Raw genomic sequence first — 16643 nt, 5'->3', positions numbered from 1 at the left:
TGTTGATACCCTGACGGATCTATCGTATATTTAGTTTCCAAGGTTTTCCTAAGTACTTTCCTAAAATCAGTACTCTTATATGAAATAGTGATACGGATTCCAATTAATTTCAGCCTTCTGTGGTTGTGTTCGGTGTGTTGCAAACCTCTCTTAAAAATATCCACAGTAAAGGGTATTAAAATCACAAACAAAAGGCCAACAGGCGGTCGGATCGGGTGTATCTAGTAACATAACATGTAGTACTCCCAAGAAGAAGAAGCAGAAAAAAAGAAGAAGTAGGTGAGAGGGAGGAGGGGGAAGAGGAGTACTTTTCCTTTTGTTGTTCGCACGGTTTCAAATTCCAATGTATTGGCAACATTAACATTTACATTTACTAAAGCAGAGGCAGAGGCAGAGCAGAGCTCGCGCTCTCGCTCTCTCTCTCGCAATCCGCTCTCTGACAATAATTCATTCATGGTTTTGTTACATTTGCTGGCAGGATATCAATGAGAAAACCATTCAACAAGTAATTGTCATATTATTGGGCAACTCTTTAATTTTCATAATCTTTTACCTATAAAACTAATTCAATCTGCGACTAACATCGCTCTGTAAAGACGATCTTTGCTGCTGTTATGTCCGCTGATTAACAGCTGCCAGCTCTCACGCGCTCTATGCGCATGCTCACTCTCTTCCATTCTCTTTTGCTGGTTCCGTTTTCTTGTTGCCCCGCCGCTCATTTATCGGCGTTTGTTTTGTCAGTCTCGTCTGAGACGCCGTTCGTTGCTCGCGCCGTGTAAAAATGTAAGAGCGAAAATCGCCGAAAAGCGAAAGAGAAATATGTAATAAATTCAAGTGGCAAAAGTAATACACGAAAATCATCGTGTCATTTTGTGTGCCTTCCCAAATGCCGCCACCGCTCCCGCCCACCCTTTGAATCGTTCGTTGGTTCGTTTGTTCTCGAATCAAAAAAGTGCCCATACAAATATTCCATAGAGAAGTGCAATAAATGTTTTTTCAGTGTGCAAAGTTCAAAGGCAAAGGCAAAAGCAAAAGCAAAGGGAGCAAAAGCATAATCAAATGAAAAGGCAACGGCTACGGCAAAAGAAAAATCAAAAGTAAATGAAAATGAAAAAGAAAAATAAATGGCAAAGCGAATGCTAAAAAGTGCTTTAAAGTTGATTAAAATATATTTATAAAAAGAAATGAAAAGGCAAATAGTAGAGCACACGCCGTCTTGCCGCCAGTCCCCTCGTCCCCTGTTTATGCCACCTCTCCGTATCTCTCGCTCTGGGGCACACACATGGCGGCAGGCAGTTTATTTTTATTTCATTTGCACATTTTCAATGCAAATTATTATAGAAATCAACAGATAAAATACCAAAAAAAAAATTTCGCTTTCGCATTTCAATACCAAAAACAAAGCAACAACGAAAACGGAACCAAAAAAGAGATGAAACAAGAAACGGGCGAAAAAGAAAAGAAACGACAAAAAAAAGTGAAATGCGCATTGACTTTCGGGAACGTTTTTATTGTAAATTTTTCAAACGGCACTTGGACCGACGACCGTGTGATTGTGTTGCTCTCTCGCTCACGCTATCGCTCTTTCCACCGCTCACCTCGCTCTCTCCCTATCTCTCTCAATCACTTTGGCACGCTCACTCTCTCAACGTGTTCGTTCGCCTTTTGCTTTGCTCTTCAGTTCGCATAACGGAACTGAACTGCCTCGGCGGCTGTCTTCTTATTGTTGTTAGGCAAAAGCAGAGGCAGAGACAGAAAAAAAGTTGAAGCGGTATGCGTGCGTTGCCCTTTGGCTCCACGCTTACAACTACAACAAAAAAGCAACTATACACTCATGAATGAACAAACGAATGAATGATGGTTGTTGTACATGGAGCAGAAGCCAGTGAAAGAGGCTTCTAGATAATTATCTGCTTCATCTCTTGAACATTTTTGATTTGTATTTAACACCTGCTGTTCTTCCATCAACGGAATGAATGCTCAATGCTCAATGCTCAATGCTGGCAATGCTCTATGTATGTAATCTCTGTGTTTGCGCGTGTGTGTGTGGTGCTGCAATTGCGATCAACAGCTGTTGCTGAGTGAAGAGAGCTACCACTTCAAGAGAGGGAGAGAGAGCACGCGTGGCTCTGTGTGTGTGTGTGTGTCCTTGCGTGTGGTTTTTGTTTTTGTGGTGTTTTGTTGTTGCAGCTGGGAAGATATTTTTGCCAAGTGGGAAAGGGATGGGAATTTATTGCGTTAAGATTAGGGAGACAAAAAACAACCTATCGAATTAAACACACAACTTATCGAACAATTACTATCCATATCCATGACGAACTTGTGCACTTGCAAACAATTTTTAAAACCAAAAACAATTTCTATTCAAAATTCTCATCAATTTTGCAGCCAACTAATAAATTAATCTATCAATCGCCTCAAACAAAAAGCAATACAACAAAAAACAACAAATTAAACGACAACAAAATGGGACAACACCCGAAATACAGCAACAAAAAGTTAAACATGTAGTTACAAATCAAAGCAAAACAAAAGGAAAGAAAAGAAAATAAAAGCAAAGAAAAGTTTATTACGAATCGCATTAACACAGACGTAGCCATTAGCTTTACAGAGAAAAAAAAGCAGAAGCAGAAACATAAACTTTAGAGAGCCTATAAAAGTACGCCTTCCAATAGTTATTATTATATACAAGCATTATATACAGCCTATATACATACATGGACATAGCCATAGCACATACAAATTCGATATGGATGGTTTATACAAAAGGAGGAGCGGGATGATGACGACTCGTGGCGGAGAATCGGGGTTAAAGTGCGTTACATTCTAACGGTGCAATCAAATCTTATTATACATATATAGGCACACACGATCATAGTATATAGAATACGAGTATATATACATATATATATATATATATTTCTTACATCAAATACTCTAAACTAAACAATTTTTACAATCTGCTTGAAAAATCAAATCAAATCAACCGCAAACGCAATTACTTTAGTAAAAATTACTTTAAACAAAAAACAAAACAAAAAAAAAAACGATAGAAAGCAAAGAAACAAAAAGAAAAACATTTAAAAAAGTCAAGTGCAAATTACGAAAACAAATTATTCTTAATAGAACAAAATAAAATTCAACAAATTATTAGAAATATTAGAAATTTCAAATATTAAAACAAAAAAAAAAAAACAAATTTATCCTAAAGCGTATTTCTTAGGTATAAATCAAATGAGTAACAAACAAATTTTTATATGTATATGGTAAATGCGCCCCAAGTGCTTAAGCAACAACAAACACCCCAAAAACAAAGCAAAAACAAAACACATAAAACAAACCTAATGTTAAACAACAACAACCTCAACCAACAGCGAATCGAGCAATATTATCAATAATGAATCATTAAATTGTTAAACGTTAAAGATTAAATGTAATGTAAAACAAAACAACAAATTAAAAAATTTAAAAAAATCAACTAAACAAAACAGCAACAACGCTAGTAACCTGCCAACAAAAGACACCAACAACTCATGCGGTGCCTGAAAAAGTACATCATCATCGCCTTACAACAATCACAACAACAACAACAACAGCAACACCAACAAAAACAACAAGCAAGTGCCTCCGCCTCCCCAGAGGCCAGGGGACTAGGAATAGGAATAGGATCAGAAACCGAAACAGAAATCAGAAACCGACGACCAGGAACTGGACCGAACACCCACACCCCCCATCATTCGTGGGCGGCAGCTAAATCGCCCAGATATCTTGGATTAATCATCACTTAGCTGACGCCGCCGCCGCCGCCACGCCCCAAAGCGGGTGTATGGGGGATGCGTTCTATGTCAACAACAACAACAACAACAGCAGCAACACCTTTAACTTCACCAACGATCACAGCAGGCTATGGATATACATATGAAGAAACTAACTAAACCACGGTAAGTCCTCCTCCTATCATATAGTATTTTCGCCATCAGTAGTATGTTGATCTATCGTTTACCTATCTGTAGAACAGGTAGAGAAAAACCAACCATAACTCAGGAATACAATAAATCAAGTTCATTCTGAAAAGCCAAAAGGGTGGACAAAAAGGTTTTCATGTGCCACATTTTCAAGATATGTCGAACTCTTTTCTTCGAGTTATAATATTACATTTCAGAAAAATAAATAATTTATTTGGAAAACACATTTCCATTAGCAGCACATTCTTGAGCGCGGGTGTTGTTGCTTCCCCTGGGATATTACATCATTTTTTATTAAATATTGGGAGTTTCGCACTTAAAATTTAAATGTTTATATTTTTTAAAATTTAAAACCAATTGAAAATTTACCTTATAAATCAAAAATATCTGGGGTTGGTCTCGTCACTCGTAAGGATAGTGGCCGTTTGCTTATGGGTAATTTCTCCAACGAATCAACGGCCCTTTCGAACATCATTCCAAGGAAATATGTACCATATCGTATAACTTGTTAGTAAAACTAGATCGAATGATTCGAACTCTGAGGACCTTTGGCCGGTGATTGGAGAATGGACAGAAATCCTACGCACATGAAATTTAATCGGATGCTCTCTTTCAAAAAACTTTTCTCATTTCTGTAACCTCTTTTTTTTTGCACTCCCTCCTCCGCTCCACTTCTTCGTTGCTTCTTCGTTTCCCCTGTTCCTAGTTGTATTTTTTGTTTATTTTTTATTGTCAATGAGCTGCGGCGGCCACTAAAATGTATAATTGAAAATTGTACGCCCACATTTACTGCACACACACACACATCTAAACAAACATGGAAACATAGACACACAGACACACAGAACAGATACGAACATACGTATAAAGAGCAGTCACACAAAAAAAAAATAAAAAAAAAAAAAAAAACGGATCACATAAATAACGTAGTCGAAACCCCTTGGATACCCTGGTAGTATGCAAAAATAATCTAAAAACGTAGAGAAATCGTAGTGCGACTTCCATATAGCACCAAAAATAAGTTCTATATGGTTCTGTATTCTGTATTCGTAAAAAGACATTGTTTTTAAGTTTATTTTGTTTAAAAATAATTTTTAATTTTTGTTCCAGTTTTCCTTCTCAACTAAAACTCGAAGGATGTTTAGTAGTAGTAAAGGATTATTCGCTATAAGCAAAATGTACTGAAAATTGAACGAAATTACAGTGTTCTGGAACTAAATTCTTTATTGGAAACTTCATGGTACCAAAGGTCGTATTAGAAAAGTTAGACTGTACTTATTAAAAGTGTTTAAGAGTTCAATATAAACATGAATATTATCAACAGTTTTTAGTTTTCAAAACAATCGGTGGACCTAAGCCGTTTTAACTCTCAGAAAATATCATAGTTACTTTGAATTGAGATTGTTTTTGTTACATATCTTAAATCTACGCTTGCTTGAAACCGAAATGATCATACCCCACCCCCTACGTACGTACGTCCAGGGTATGCAAAAACGGTCCCCAGTTGCTTTTAGCGCCATGCAATAAACAGAGCGAGAGGGCTGCTGTGCTGCCAAGTTTTTGCGGGTTTTTCTTTGGCTCCTCTTCTTCTGCTTGCAGACGACTTCCTCCCGTCCGGCCACTGCCTAGTCTTCTTCTTGCCCCACCCCATTCCACCCCACCTTGAGCAAAGTAGAAAAATCTTGGTGTTTTTTGTTGTTGTCTTGTTTCGGCTTTTTGTTGCTCTTCTTTTTCTTCGGGCGGCGGGCTTCGTCGTCGTCGTCGTCGTCGTCGTCGCCACGCACTGTTTCCCCATGGCTAAGCTATTGTGCACTTTTCGCTGCAATTTGTCGAAAACTTTGCTGCCTTGTTTTTTTTTCGTTCGTTGCTGCCGCCTCTACTCGGAGAGTGTATTCTTATACACTGCCTCTGCCACGCGTCCACGAAAGTTTAACCATAACAGATTTCTTTAGACCTTAGAGCTTCCTTTTTGGGTCGGTGGGAGGGTGGGGCGCCCTTAAACTCTTGAGCCCTCATTTTCTGGTCGAAATCTGTCGGGCGGAAGCTGAAGGACGAGCTGGCGATCCCATAGCTTGCATAAAAATAGTTTCAAATATATTCGAATTTGTATATTTTCCACATTTTACTGTGCAACACCTGGCCCCTTACCCCTTGCCCCTGTCTGTTTCGAGTTCTTGGTCATTTTATGGCTTTATGTGTGTGTGTGTGTGTGTGTGTGTCTGTGTGGAAGCAAGGAGTCGGGGGAAAAGCGTACAAAACGTGTGCGACACACTCAACAAACTGATAAAATTTTAATTTCTCCAAAATTGAAATTTTAATGTGTGTCTAGAGCGCGCGGTTTACCAGGGCGCCTCTCTGCCTCCGTGCCTGCCCCCCTGCCGTTGCCGTTGCCACTGCCATTGCCATTGCCACCGCCACTGTCTCTCCACTCTCCACTCTCCACTCTGTGGCATCCCCTAAAACCCCTAACACTGAACCTAACTCTTGCCCCTCGCCAGAAATGTGCCCCCTGTGCGGCAGCCACTCACACACGACTGCAAAAGTTTTTGGTTTTTGTGGGTTCTGCCTTCCCCTTCCCCCTCCCCTTCCTGCCCCTGCCACAGCCACATCCACACCCACCACTATCCCCACACACCCGTACCCGTTCTTGGCTATAGCATTTTGGTCTTTCCCATTCTGAGCCGACTTTCTATCATTGGCGGCTGCTTTTGGCGTTGGCCAAGAAGCGAATTGCGCCCATTTCCCCTGCACCGCCTCCTGTGCTGTGCATATTATAGAGTTGAATTATTAAAATATCTGCTGGCTGTGTGTCAGTTATGAATAGCCAAGTGGCTGAGTGGCAAGGAGGCAAAGGAGGGGATGGGAGAGGAGAAACCTTCTTCCTTCTCCCAAAGATTGGCCAATGAATTACGATTTAAATCAAATTATAATCAATATATAAACGAATCTTAAGATCTAAAGGATCAAAGATGATAAAATACGAGAATGAATACTAGATTGTAAATATTCATCTATTCTTTTGTAAAGCTCTGATCGTCTCTCGTACTTGCGGTCTTCCCTCATCACAGCTTTGGAATAGGAATATTACAAGAGTAACGGCCAGCAATGAAAAACTCTATAATTTTCTACTCATAGTATGCAAAAAGGAGAGGTTTTGTTGGGCAAAAAAACTATTACCAGTCATGAGGACTCTCTTCTAATCAAACCAAATGATTCGACGAGAGTCAACACACACACACACACACTTACAGAGTCCTCTTTTGGCCATGATGCCAAAAAGTCAAAGCCGTTTCACCTCATCTCCCATCATCACCATCATCCTCCTCATTGGCCCACTTAAACTATTGACCTACACACCTAATTGATATGCCATACGTATAGTCAGATATCAAATTGCGGTCGCTGTGTGTGTGTGTGTGTGGGTCGATAGAGATGGAAGATGGAAGATGGAGAAAGGCAGCAAAAGAGATGAGATGGCGAGAGATTGGTTGGTGCCGTAGGAGGCGGAGGAGAGGAGAGAGTGGAGCTCTGGGGATTTTATTTTTTATGTCGAAATTATACATTTTATTATGTCATTTTAATGCTACAAAAGGCACTGAACAACGTAAAAGTTGCAGAGAGAAAGGATCCAAAATGGCGGGCAGTTGGGGCCTGGGGGCTGGCGGCTGGGGGCTGGCGGCTGGGGGCTGGGACAACAACAGAGCAAACTAAACAGCAAACATCCAACATCCTGGCGTCCCATACCCTGGCCGTCTTTTATGCCAGACCATAAATCAGCAACAGTTAGAGAGGACACCCTTGGAAGAGGGTCCTTGCACGAAGGAGGAGGCGGAGGTAGCCCTGTTCCCATTTCGTAGGCAAAAGTGAACAAGGTGGAAAATAGAAGGAGGAGACGATGAGACAGAGAGAGACCAGATTGTGCAGTAAACAAAAATACACAAGAAAATGCCTAGACGGCCTTTCGACCACAGGAATACCCTATCTTTTTTATTGCAGCCAACACCTCTACTCGAATCGAAAGATATATCCTTTTCTACCTTCCGAATAATTAGAAAACGAAAGTTTTTAGGGGTTTTTTCGTTGTTCTGCTTTGCTTCCTTTGCTCCTTTGATTTTTGTTTCAAGAAGCAGAGATCCTGAGGGCGAAGGCATACATACATATGTATGTACATGCATATGTATTTGTACATTTATGTATTTGTAATTTTTATGCCTTATAAAAACCAACCGAAAACCAGAAAACCGAACAAAAGGCATTGAACGAAAGAACACACACACGCGCGCAACATTCATCCCATGACAGATGTTCTGGCAGCCGTAAGGGTGATGGAGAGAGGCGGCAACGGTTGAAGGGGGGGGGAAGTGGAAGACAGTGGAAGAGGCAGGGAGGGGTCGGTTGGGGGGTGGAGAGGCAGAACTGTCATTGAGGGGCAGCCAAATTGTTTTATGTCTATCGATAAAGTAAATCACTTCCCCCCCGTGCCCCTCCCCCCACCCCTCCAACCTTTGGCGCGCACTTTTGTTTGCAAAATAATTCGCTTCGTACTTTTACAAGGGTTTCCTTTCCTTTTCTTTCCCTTTTCTTTTTTTTTTGCCTGCAAGGTATATAGCAAATAAAAGGTAAGGCCGTGTGCTCTCTCGCCGCGGCCGGCCTTCCACCTACCGTTCAATCAGCCTTGGACTGGCATCCCGTTTGACTGTTTACGTTTTATATCTGTACATGTCACTCCCTCTCTCTCTCTCTTTCTTACTGTCTCTCTTTACTTAATGACCCGAACCTTGTGTTTGATGCCCAAAGAGAAAAACAAAAACAAAAACGAATCTGAGCGACAATTGGCACGTGTTGGGATTTTTATATGTATCGCGACTGTGTGTGTGTGTGTGTGTGTGTGTGAATGCGCTGAGCGAATGTGAGCGCCAGGCAGAGGGAGAGTTTAACTCCAAACAAAAGCACCTCTGGAGCTCATCAACGGGCCTGACCGCACACCCACACACCCACACACACCCCGAGGCTTAATACTACGATCCATACATACCCGTCGGTACATGTACACGCAGAGACGTCATAGAAGAGCTAATTAAACATTTGTTGCCATGGATGCGATGTATCGGTAGACGGCCTGCGAGTGTTTGTGGGCTGGCAATGCCATAATTTGAGCATGAATAAGATCATAATCTCCACATAGTTCATTGAGTGGCTGTCCCATGAGCGAAGGACCACCCTTCGTTTAGCTGGAATAAATCCATTTAAAGCATTACTGAATTGTGAATAAAACGCACTCAAAATATGGGGATATAGACAGAATATTGCTGGCTTGATTGCATATCTTTTCAATCGGCGTCCACTCGCTTTAATGGACTTCCCTGCCAGAGCCACTCCCAGACACCGCGACCTGATTACACTGTCCGTCCGGTCCCATCCGGTTCCGTCCAGCATGCCCTCCCCTCCCCTCCCCTCCACCCACCGGACCTGTCCAAAGTGTTCTCTCACCTAAGATCTATGTATATCCCCATCTGGATTCCCTTTTGCCCGTTGCACCCACCATCTAAATGATTAACTGTTGCACACCGTCCCGTTGCCACGCCCATCAGTCAGTTGCAGTTAAGCTGAAGGACACACGCGAATCGGGTGGGTCTTAAGTTGTGTGCGTGAGTGTGTGTGTGTGTGTGTGTGTGTGTTGCCTTGACGTTGTCCATGTCTATGTCCATAGCCGTCTTCCTTCCTTGGCCTCCCCCGGTCTGGTGGGCTCTCGGCCCAGTCGCGACATCGTTGTCGCCTTCGACTCGCACATTTCACACACAAGTGTTGCCACTTTAAGCTGGCGCGAACAGCAACAGACTGCAACCTGCAACCAGCCACTGCCCCTGCGCCTGCCCCTGGAAGGGGAAGTGGAAGTGGGACCCCCCCACCATTTGACATTTGTTGTTTCTATACTTTTTCCCTCCGAACAGGGTCTCTCTGAATGGGTATTATAAGTTGGTTATGATGTCTGAGGGCACCACCAAAGAAGTTGTTCCTTCACTTTACGCGACGCTGCTGCTGCGGCTGCCTGAAGGAGGCATAAGTCGTATAAGAAGCAAATTCTTTCGTTTAAATTTAAGACTCAGGATTTCAGAATGGTTTTCCGTTTAATCCAGCGGCGGGCACATCCTTAACTGCACCCAAATGCTCGACTCGAGAAGCCCAAGCGAATGCCCGGAAAAAATACATGTCTTGTGCATGACTAAAGCTTTTTTTTTTTAAATCCTCCACACCGATTGAGGAAGAGTATCTTCATGTATTTCATACACATTTCGAGACACTGTACTTTCTAGAATCCTTCTTGTTGGCTCCTTTGTCTCGTGCACCACTGCCCATTGCCGCCACACCACCCTGCGGAAGATGCAGTAAATAAGTTGCACTTTTCCGCTGGATCAGAGTAATGGAAAACTGGAATGGGAATGGATTCTTCATCAACCTTCTAGCTGCTGGCTACTGGCTACTGGCTACTGGCGACTGGCTTAGGGCTGGTGTGGCCTGTCGTGGCGTGTGGTCGTCCTTGGTGGTTTTTGTGTTTTGCTGCCTTCCCCCAATAAAAGTAAAAACAAAAACTTATTTGCCATTTATTTGCAGTTGACTTTGTTCCTCGTTATTAATATTGACAACACGAGATGGGGAATGGGGAATGGCGATTGGGGTCGGGGTTGGGGTTGGGGGCGGGGGCGGAAAAGGACCTCGAGAAAAGCCTTTGGGGGTCGGGTCTTTCGACATTGCCTTGCCCGTCTGGTCTGTTTGTTTTTGCTCTTAATGCGCTCAAAAACTGGACGGACGCTCCACCATTCCCGCCCTATATATGTACGTATATCTTCCTTGCCCCCTTCTCTCCTCTCCTCTCCACTCCTCTGCTTTGCTCTCTTTGCTCTGAAGCACTTCCGGTGGTGCGTCCAGGCGACCAGGCGACCAGGCGACCGGGGGATAAGTTGCGTTTTGTGGTTGAAAAATGTAACCTGAGGCTTTATTGAAGGACTTTTTAATGAGTGTTTGTGTTTGATTGTCGGGAATTGCATTGAAGGAAGTCGCTTCTTGGTTGAAGATTGAAACGAAGGAGAAAGATCGAGAAACAGAGAGAGAAAGAGAGAGCAATGCCGTGAGAATTGTTCCCCGTTTGGTGTGGGCTTCGTTCTCTTAAAAAGCCCACATGGTTCTCCAGTTGCAGGAACTGAAAGAGAATACCAAGAGAATACAGCTACCGTTTTCCGGGACTTGGATAGTAAGAATGACCCATAGATCTTTTGAGGCGTACCAGTAGATTCGTACCAAAGCTCTATCCGGATACATACATTGTAAAACACTTGTCTTATTTTACAGTCCCAGTTGGAGGAGCTCCCATTCGTAGCACTCAAATTTCCAAAGTCAATAAATATTTCAAGTGCCTGTCGTCGCTTCCATGGGTTTATTTCCATTTCAATTGTACGCGTATTGCAGCTAATTGTCGCATTGCCATTCACGCGTAAACATGGAATGATTCGAATGCCGTCATTCGAGAATCAATGACTGACAGATGAAAATGTTTCGGTATCGCGGTGGGGAAAAAGTTGTCCCACATTCCGCGCACTCGAAACTCTCGCCGAGGGGTCTATGTTTGGCTCAAAATTAATTGAAAAATGTTAATGTGGAAAAATAAAAAGCTCCACCGAAAAATCCAATTTTGCCGACTGAGCCACTTTTTTTTTTTTGTTGCACTTGAGGCTTGGGGCCGGCCAGAGGCCCGTTTAATTTTGTTTCCATTTCCCCCACCCTCCCAAAAACAACAACAAAAACAGCACTTGGGTGGGTGCGGGTGGTCTGCAGGGTATATCGAATAGAGGGGTAAGGGGTGAAGCTGGAAACGGAGCGGCCTCTGTTTTATGATCGTGATTGCGGTCACAAAAAGTAAAGAGAGAGATTGGCAGCGAGAGAGCCAGAGAGAGAGAGGCTGCTGCTTCTTTCGGTCTCCCTTTCCTTTATCTCGTCTGCTGCTATCCCCCCCCTCGCTGGCTGCGCGTCTAGGCTGGTTTCGTTTTCTTGCTCTTCTGGCGGCTGCTCAGCGTCGCACGTTTACCGTTTACCATAATTAGGTGTTAATTTGACATTTTGCTCAACATTCAGCAGCAACGCAACCGCGAGAGAGCGAGCGAGGTAGAGATAGAGCGGCAGAGAGTGCGTGGAGTGAGGATGGTGACAATAGTTGAAATATTTATGCACTGCTTGCATGCGTGTAAGCGTGTATGCGTGTCTGTGTGTATTTATTATTTATATGCATTTGTATGAGTAAGTGCTTTTTGGCCCCTGCTCTCTCTCACGCTCTCTCTACCCATCTAACTGTCTCTCCTCCTTCTCCACTCAATTGTGTTGTTGTTTGTTTAACGATCGATAAAATGTTGTCGTCGACGCTGCTCCGCTGCTCCTCTGCTCCTCTGCCCTGCTGCTCAAATGTGCGTTTCCTCTCCCGCTGTGCATGTGTGTGTTTGTGTGTGTGTGTGTATTAGTATTACAATGTAATGCTCGACTTCCTCCTCCTCCTGCTGTTCCACTTGTGTTTTGCTCTGTAACACTCTCTCTTATCCGCTCTCTCTCTCTCTCTCTCGCCGCAGACTACGAGCATCACCGCACGTTCTCCACTGCTTTTCCACTTCTTGCTTTCCTCCTCCTCCTCCTCTTCTTCTTCTGGCACTGCATTAAACGTTCCATTCTTCCGTTTTTGTTTTGTTTCATTCTTTGCGTTGTGTGGCTTATGTATGTTTTGTTTATTTTATTAGTTATCGTATAGCTTTTAGTCGGAACATTATTGCCTCGTAAATGTTTATCGATTGCTTATCGAATGCATGGGGAATCCCATGACTCAAAAAAAGGCGGGAACTGAGGGGGAAACCCCACACGAAACACACAAAATTTAATCTTGAAGCTTTTCTAAAAATTAATAAAAATATATACTTGGGGGGACTATAATTAAGAATGGAATTTGACTTTAGTAAATATATTTAACAGCCAATTTAGATCGTGCTGGAAAAGATTTCTCGCTGATTTCTCTGGTCTGGCAATGGGAATTGCCAATCTGAAATGGTGATGATTGGAAGAGGCTTTGCCATACCAAAAACAAATCGAAATGAATAATTTTCTTTGCTTGGTGTTGAGTTTCCATTGTTCAAAGAGTATTTAACATTTTAAATCTGTGGATATCACTAATTCAAAACAAATTAGTTCCAAATTGCGCCCTGCCCTTCGCGGGTATCAAACATCAAACCGAAAACACTTTGTTAATTATTCACCTTTTCCGCAAATAAACGGGAAAAAAACAAGTGGGAACCCCCGCCCCAAAACGAACAGTCTGTCCATGGAGGTCATTCCCTCATCCTCAGGCACAGAACAGCAGCGACAACCCACAAAACGAGGAAAAGTGCAACTCAATTCGAAACCAGAAACAGCGACAACAACAACACCACTCATAGATACGGGATATGGATTGTGTGTGTATGTGTGTGTGTGTCTGTGTGAGAGAGAGAGACGACTCCGGACCTGGTATCTGTCGGGGGGACAAGCCCACATTTCATTTATGAAAATATATTCAATTCATCGAGTGGAAATGGAAATTTGCGGCAAAGGCAGAGAAGGGTTAGAAATATATGTGTGTGTATATAAAAGCGAAAGAGAACTACCGCGGACAGAATGGACGTACGGATCCCTGAGAACTTGACATGAGAGTTGCCCCAGTTGCGTGACAGAGAGGGTGACTACTCACTCAGCGAGGGAGAGAGTGAGAACTGGGCAGAGAATCGGAGTAAAGAGGGTTAGTAGTCAGCCAACAAAACCTTCTTGTTGTGGGAATTTCGGGCAATCATCATAACTAAACTCTATCATTATACGAGTAGTGCTCGGAGTTGAATTATTTCAATGGAATCACAAGAAAAGAAATACGAAAGAGAGAGTGAGGGCAGTGGGGGAATTTCCCAAGAAAGGACAATTGTTGGGCGAGAGGGAAATTAGCTTACACAATAAATATGTGATTTATGGTATTCCCCCTAGACATTAAGGAAGTAATCAAATTAGTAAATAAATAAATAAAGAGCAAGCAGTTCTTGAATAAGTTTCTTTGAAAAGATGGAGTTGCATTTACTGATTAATGGAAAAATAGAGAAATGCCCTTATAATTTAACATTTCTTATAAAGAAAGTGAAAAACTGGCTGTTGCCATCACTGTTAATGGGATTTTACAGCACTATTGATATTTACCAACACTGCACATACTGACAATACTGCTTAAATTACTTGCACTGCTTACCAAGCTCACACTTACTCGACCTCCTTCTCTCCGGTATTCCGAAATTTGCCACCTGATGGCCATAAAATATTATCCTCTCAAAGCACCGCCACAATCCTTGTGCTGCTCGGTTTTTGCATTAAATCTTGAAGTAATTGTCATGTGGACGGGAATTTCTTCAATCCAATTATTTAAGGTCCCACTGGAAGCTCCCGACGGCCAGGGTTTAATCCCATTCCTTCTCGGCGCTTGCCGTAGACTCTCTTCCTTCTGGTGGCAGGGGGACACAGATCCAGTTGTGCTGCTGGCTGTCCCTTTTTACGCCGCTTGGATGCAGGCACAACATTGCTGATTAACACTTCATTTGCATGCAAAAACTTCAATCACTGACAAAGACCCAAAGACCAACAGCAAGAAGACAACTACAGACTACAGACTGCAGACTACGACGGTGACGGTGACGGTGGCGATGACGACGTCATTCTAGCAACGCCACCAACGTCATTCCAACAACAGCAATGCAAAAAACGTGTCAATGCATGTGCCATGAATGTCAACGCACAAGGAAGCCCATCTAGAGAGACAGAGAAAGAGAGAGAGAGAGAGAGAGAGGCCCAAAGCTAACCAGCTATCCTACCATCCCACCCACACTATCCGTGCTCTCCCCCCCACCCCATCCTACCAATCTCCATCTACCATTCCCCCCATCATCAGCCAAATGGCCCCAACCAAAGTGAAAGAACTTTGAGATGGTCTGGAATTTGCAATATGTTGCATTCGCCTTAGAGTCGTCGCTCCTTTTATCCATCGCCCGCCCCTTCGCTGAAATCTATCCATTAAGGCTAATGCTTTGTAAAATGTGCCTTTGTTGGGGGATACATACATATTCTATAGTGCAGTTCATTGTGCAACCTCTTCGCTGCAGGCCATTTATGGATTAAATTAGTTTCAATATTTGCAGTAAGCTGTTTCTAGGTCAATGCGTTTGTTCATTTATCCATCAATCAGTGGACAAAAAAGGGGAGACATCCCTTATATACAAATTATAAAGGTAAAAAATCAAGAAAAAAAGATGTTTGAATAAATAGCTTTAAACCATTTAAACCAAACCTAGAGTGGGGCTTAAAAAAAATAAAAATAAAGTTTGAATTAAAAAATGAATAGGCTTAAAACCCAGTGGGTTTTTATTAAAATCTTTAAGAAAATAGTGTGAAACCATTAGCCCCAGTGGCATTTAAAAAAGTTCATAAAAAAAAGGAAGCAGAGGGATATAGCAGGATTTTTTCCTATAAAAATAAAAAATGTTTTAATAAATAGCTTAAAACCACTTAAAACCTTAGCCACATCTCTGAATATAAATTCCAATGAAAATTATTCACAATCTGTCAATAAATTAGAACTCAAATTATCCCACATAAATCACAGAATAAAAATTGAGTATAATTAGTATAAACTAAGTAGTGATTAAAACTTAGTACATATATGGGCTTGGCTATGGTTTAAATTGCTTAGAATTGTGGTGGAATAAAAAGCGAATCCTAACGTGAAATCTATTGCAAAATAAATATAGTATTTTAATAGCTCCTCTTTGTTTTTTTTTCAAACACTTTCGCAAGTTTCGCTGCTGTATTCACATTAGTTTTAATAGCAGGGCTCGAACATAAAAATGCCATAAACATTATTTTTTACAAGCTTCTTGTAATCCCCAGTGCATCGATATTTTAGTTGATTTTCCGTAACTTTTTAAATACAAAAATAAACATGTACAAAATACCATTGTTTTGTTGTTAAAATATACCCCATAAGAGAATGGACAAAAACGGGAAAGCCCAAGAATATTTCGATGAGGCTGAATGCCTGTTGAATAGTGTTTTTCCCACATCCCCACAGAGGCACAGCTACAGATGCCACATATCTCGTGGAATATCTTTCTGCTCTCTCTTTATAAACCCATTCATCGATGAGCCAAGTAATCAATTCTAAATCGTTGAGCCGCTCCTGTGTGGAACATGCATATCCTTGCTCCGTTGCCATTTGAGTATCGTTTTCCCCTTCCGTTTTTTTGTTCGTTTTTCCTTGCGAAATATATTCCCATTCAATGCCAAAGCGAGAAAATTCCGCAAAATCCAGACAAGCGTTCGTTGTTGTTGGGTCGCCCACTTAACGCAAATGAAAACGCCAGGGAGGGAGAAAACTCTGCAGTGGATTGTCTCGACCAAAGGATACTTTGTACTTCCAGTGTCAGTGGAGGCCAAGATGAGTCGCAGATGAGCTTCTGCGCTTGGATGTATCTATATGTAGATGTATCTATTGACCTACAAGTACCACAATAGTATCTTCAATTCATTCTTTCTTCATTCCGGATTAAGAAATATTTAATTTGATCAATAATTTGTCGAACA

The 16643-nt window shown here is 42.0% G+C and overlaps 1 protein-coding gene across 1 annotated transcript in view; it reads left to right on the top strand.

Annotated features, from left to right (window-relative positions):
- The first annotated feature begins 3454 nt into the window (after window positions 1-3454).
- Window positions 3455-16643, top strand: part of LOC6596290 (AF4/FMR2 family member 4) — a 91336-nt gene continuing 78147 nt past the window's right edge. The window contains exon 1 of the mRNA XM_026987995.1: window positions 3455-3941. Coding sequence (XP_026843796.1) covers window positions 3907-3941 — 35 coding nt within the window. The 5' untranslated portion in view covers window positions 3455-3906. The remainder of the gene's footprint in view (window positions 3942-16643) is intronic.

The sequence above is a fragment of the Drosophila persimilis genome, unplaced genomic scaffold (assembly GCF_003286085.1).
Source record: "Drosophila persimilis strain 14011-0111.01,24,50 unplaced genomic scaffold, DperRS2 tig00000124-arrow-pilon, whole genome shotgun sequence".
NCBI classification, from domain to species: Eukaryota; Metazoa; Arthropoda; class Insecta; order Diptera; family Drosophilidae; genus Drosophila; species Drosophila persimilis.
This window is presented reverse-complemented; position numbering and strand designations above follow the sequence as displayed.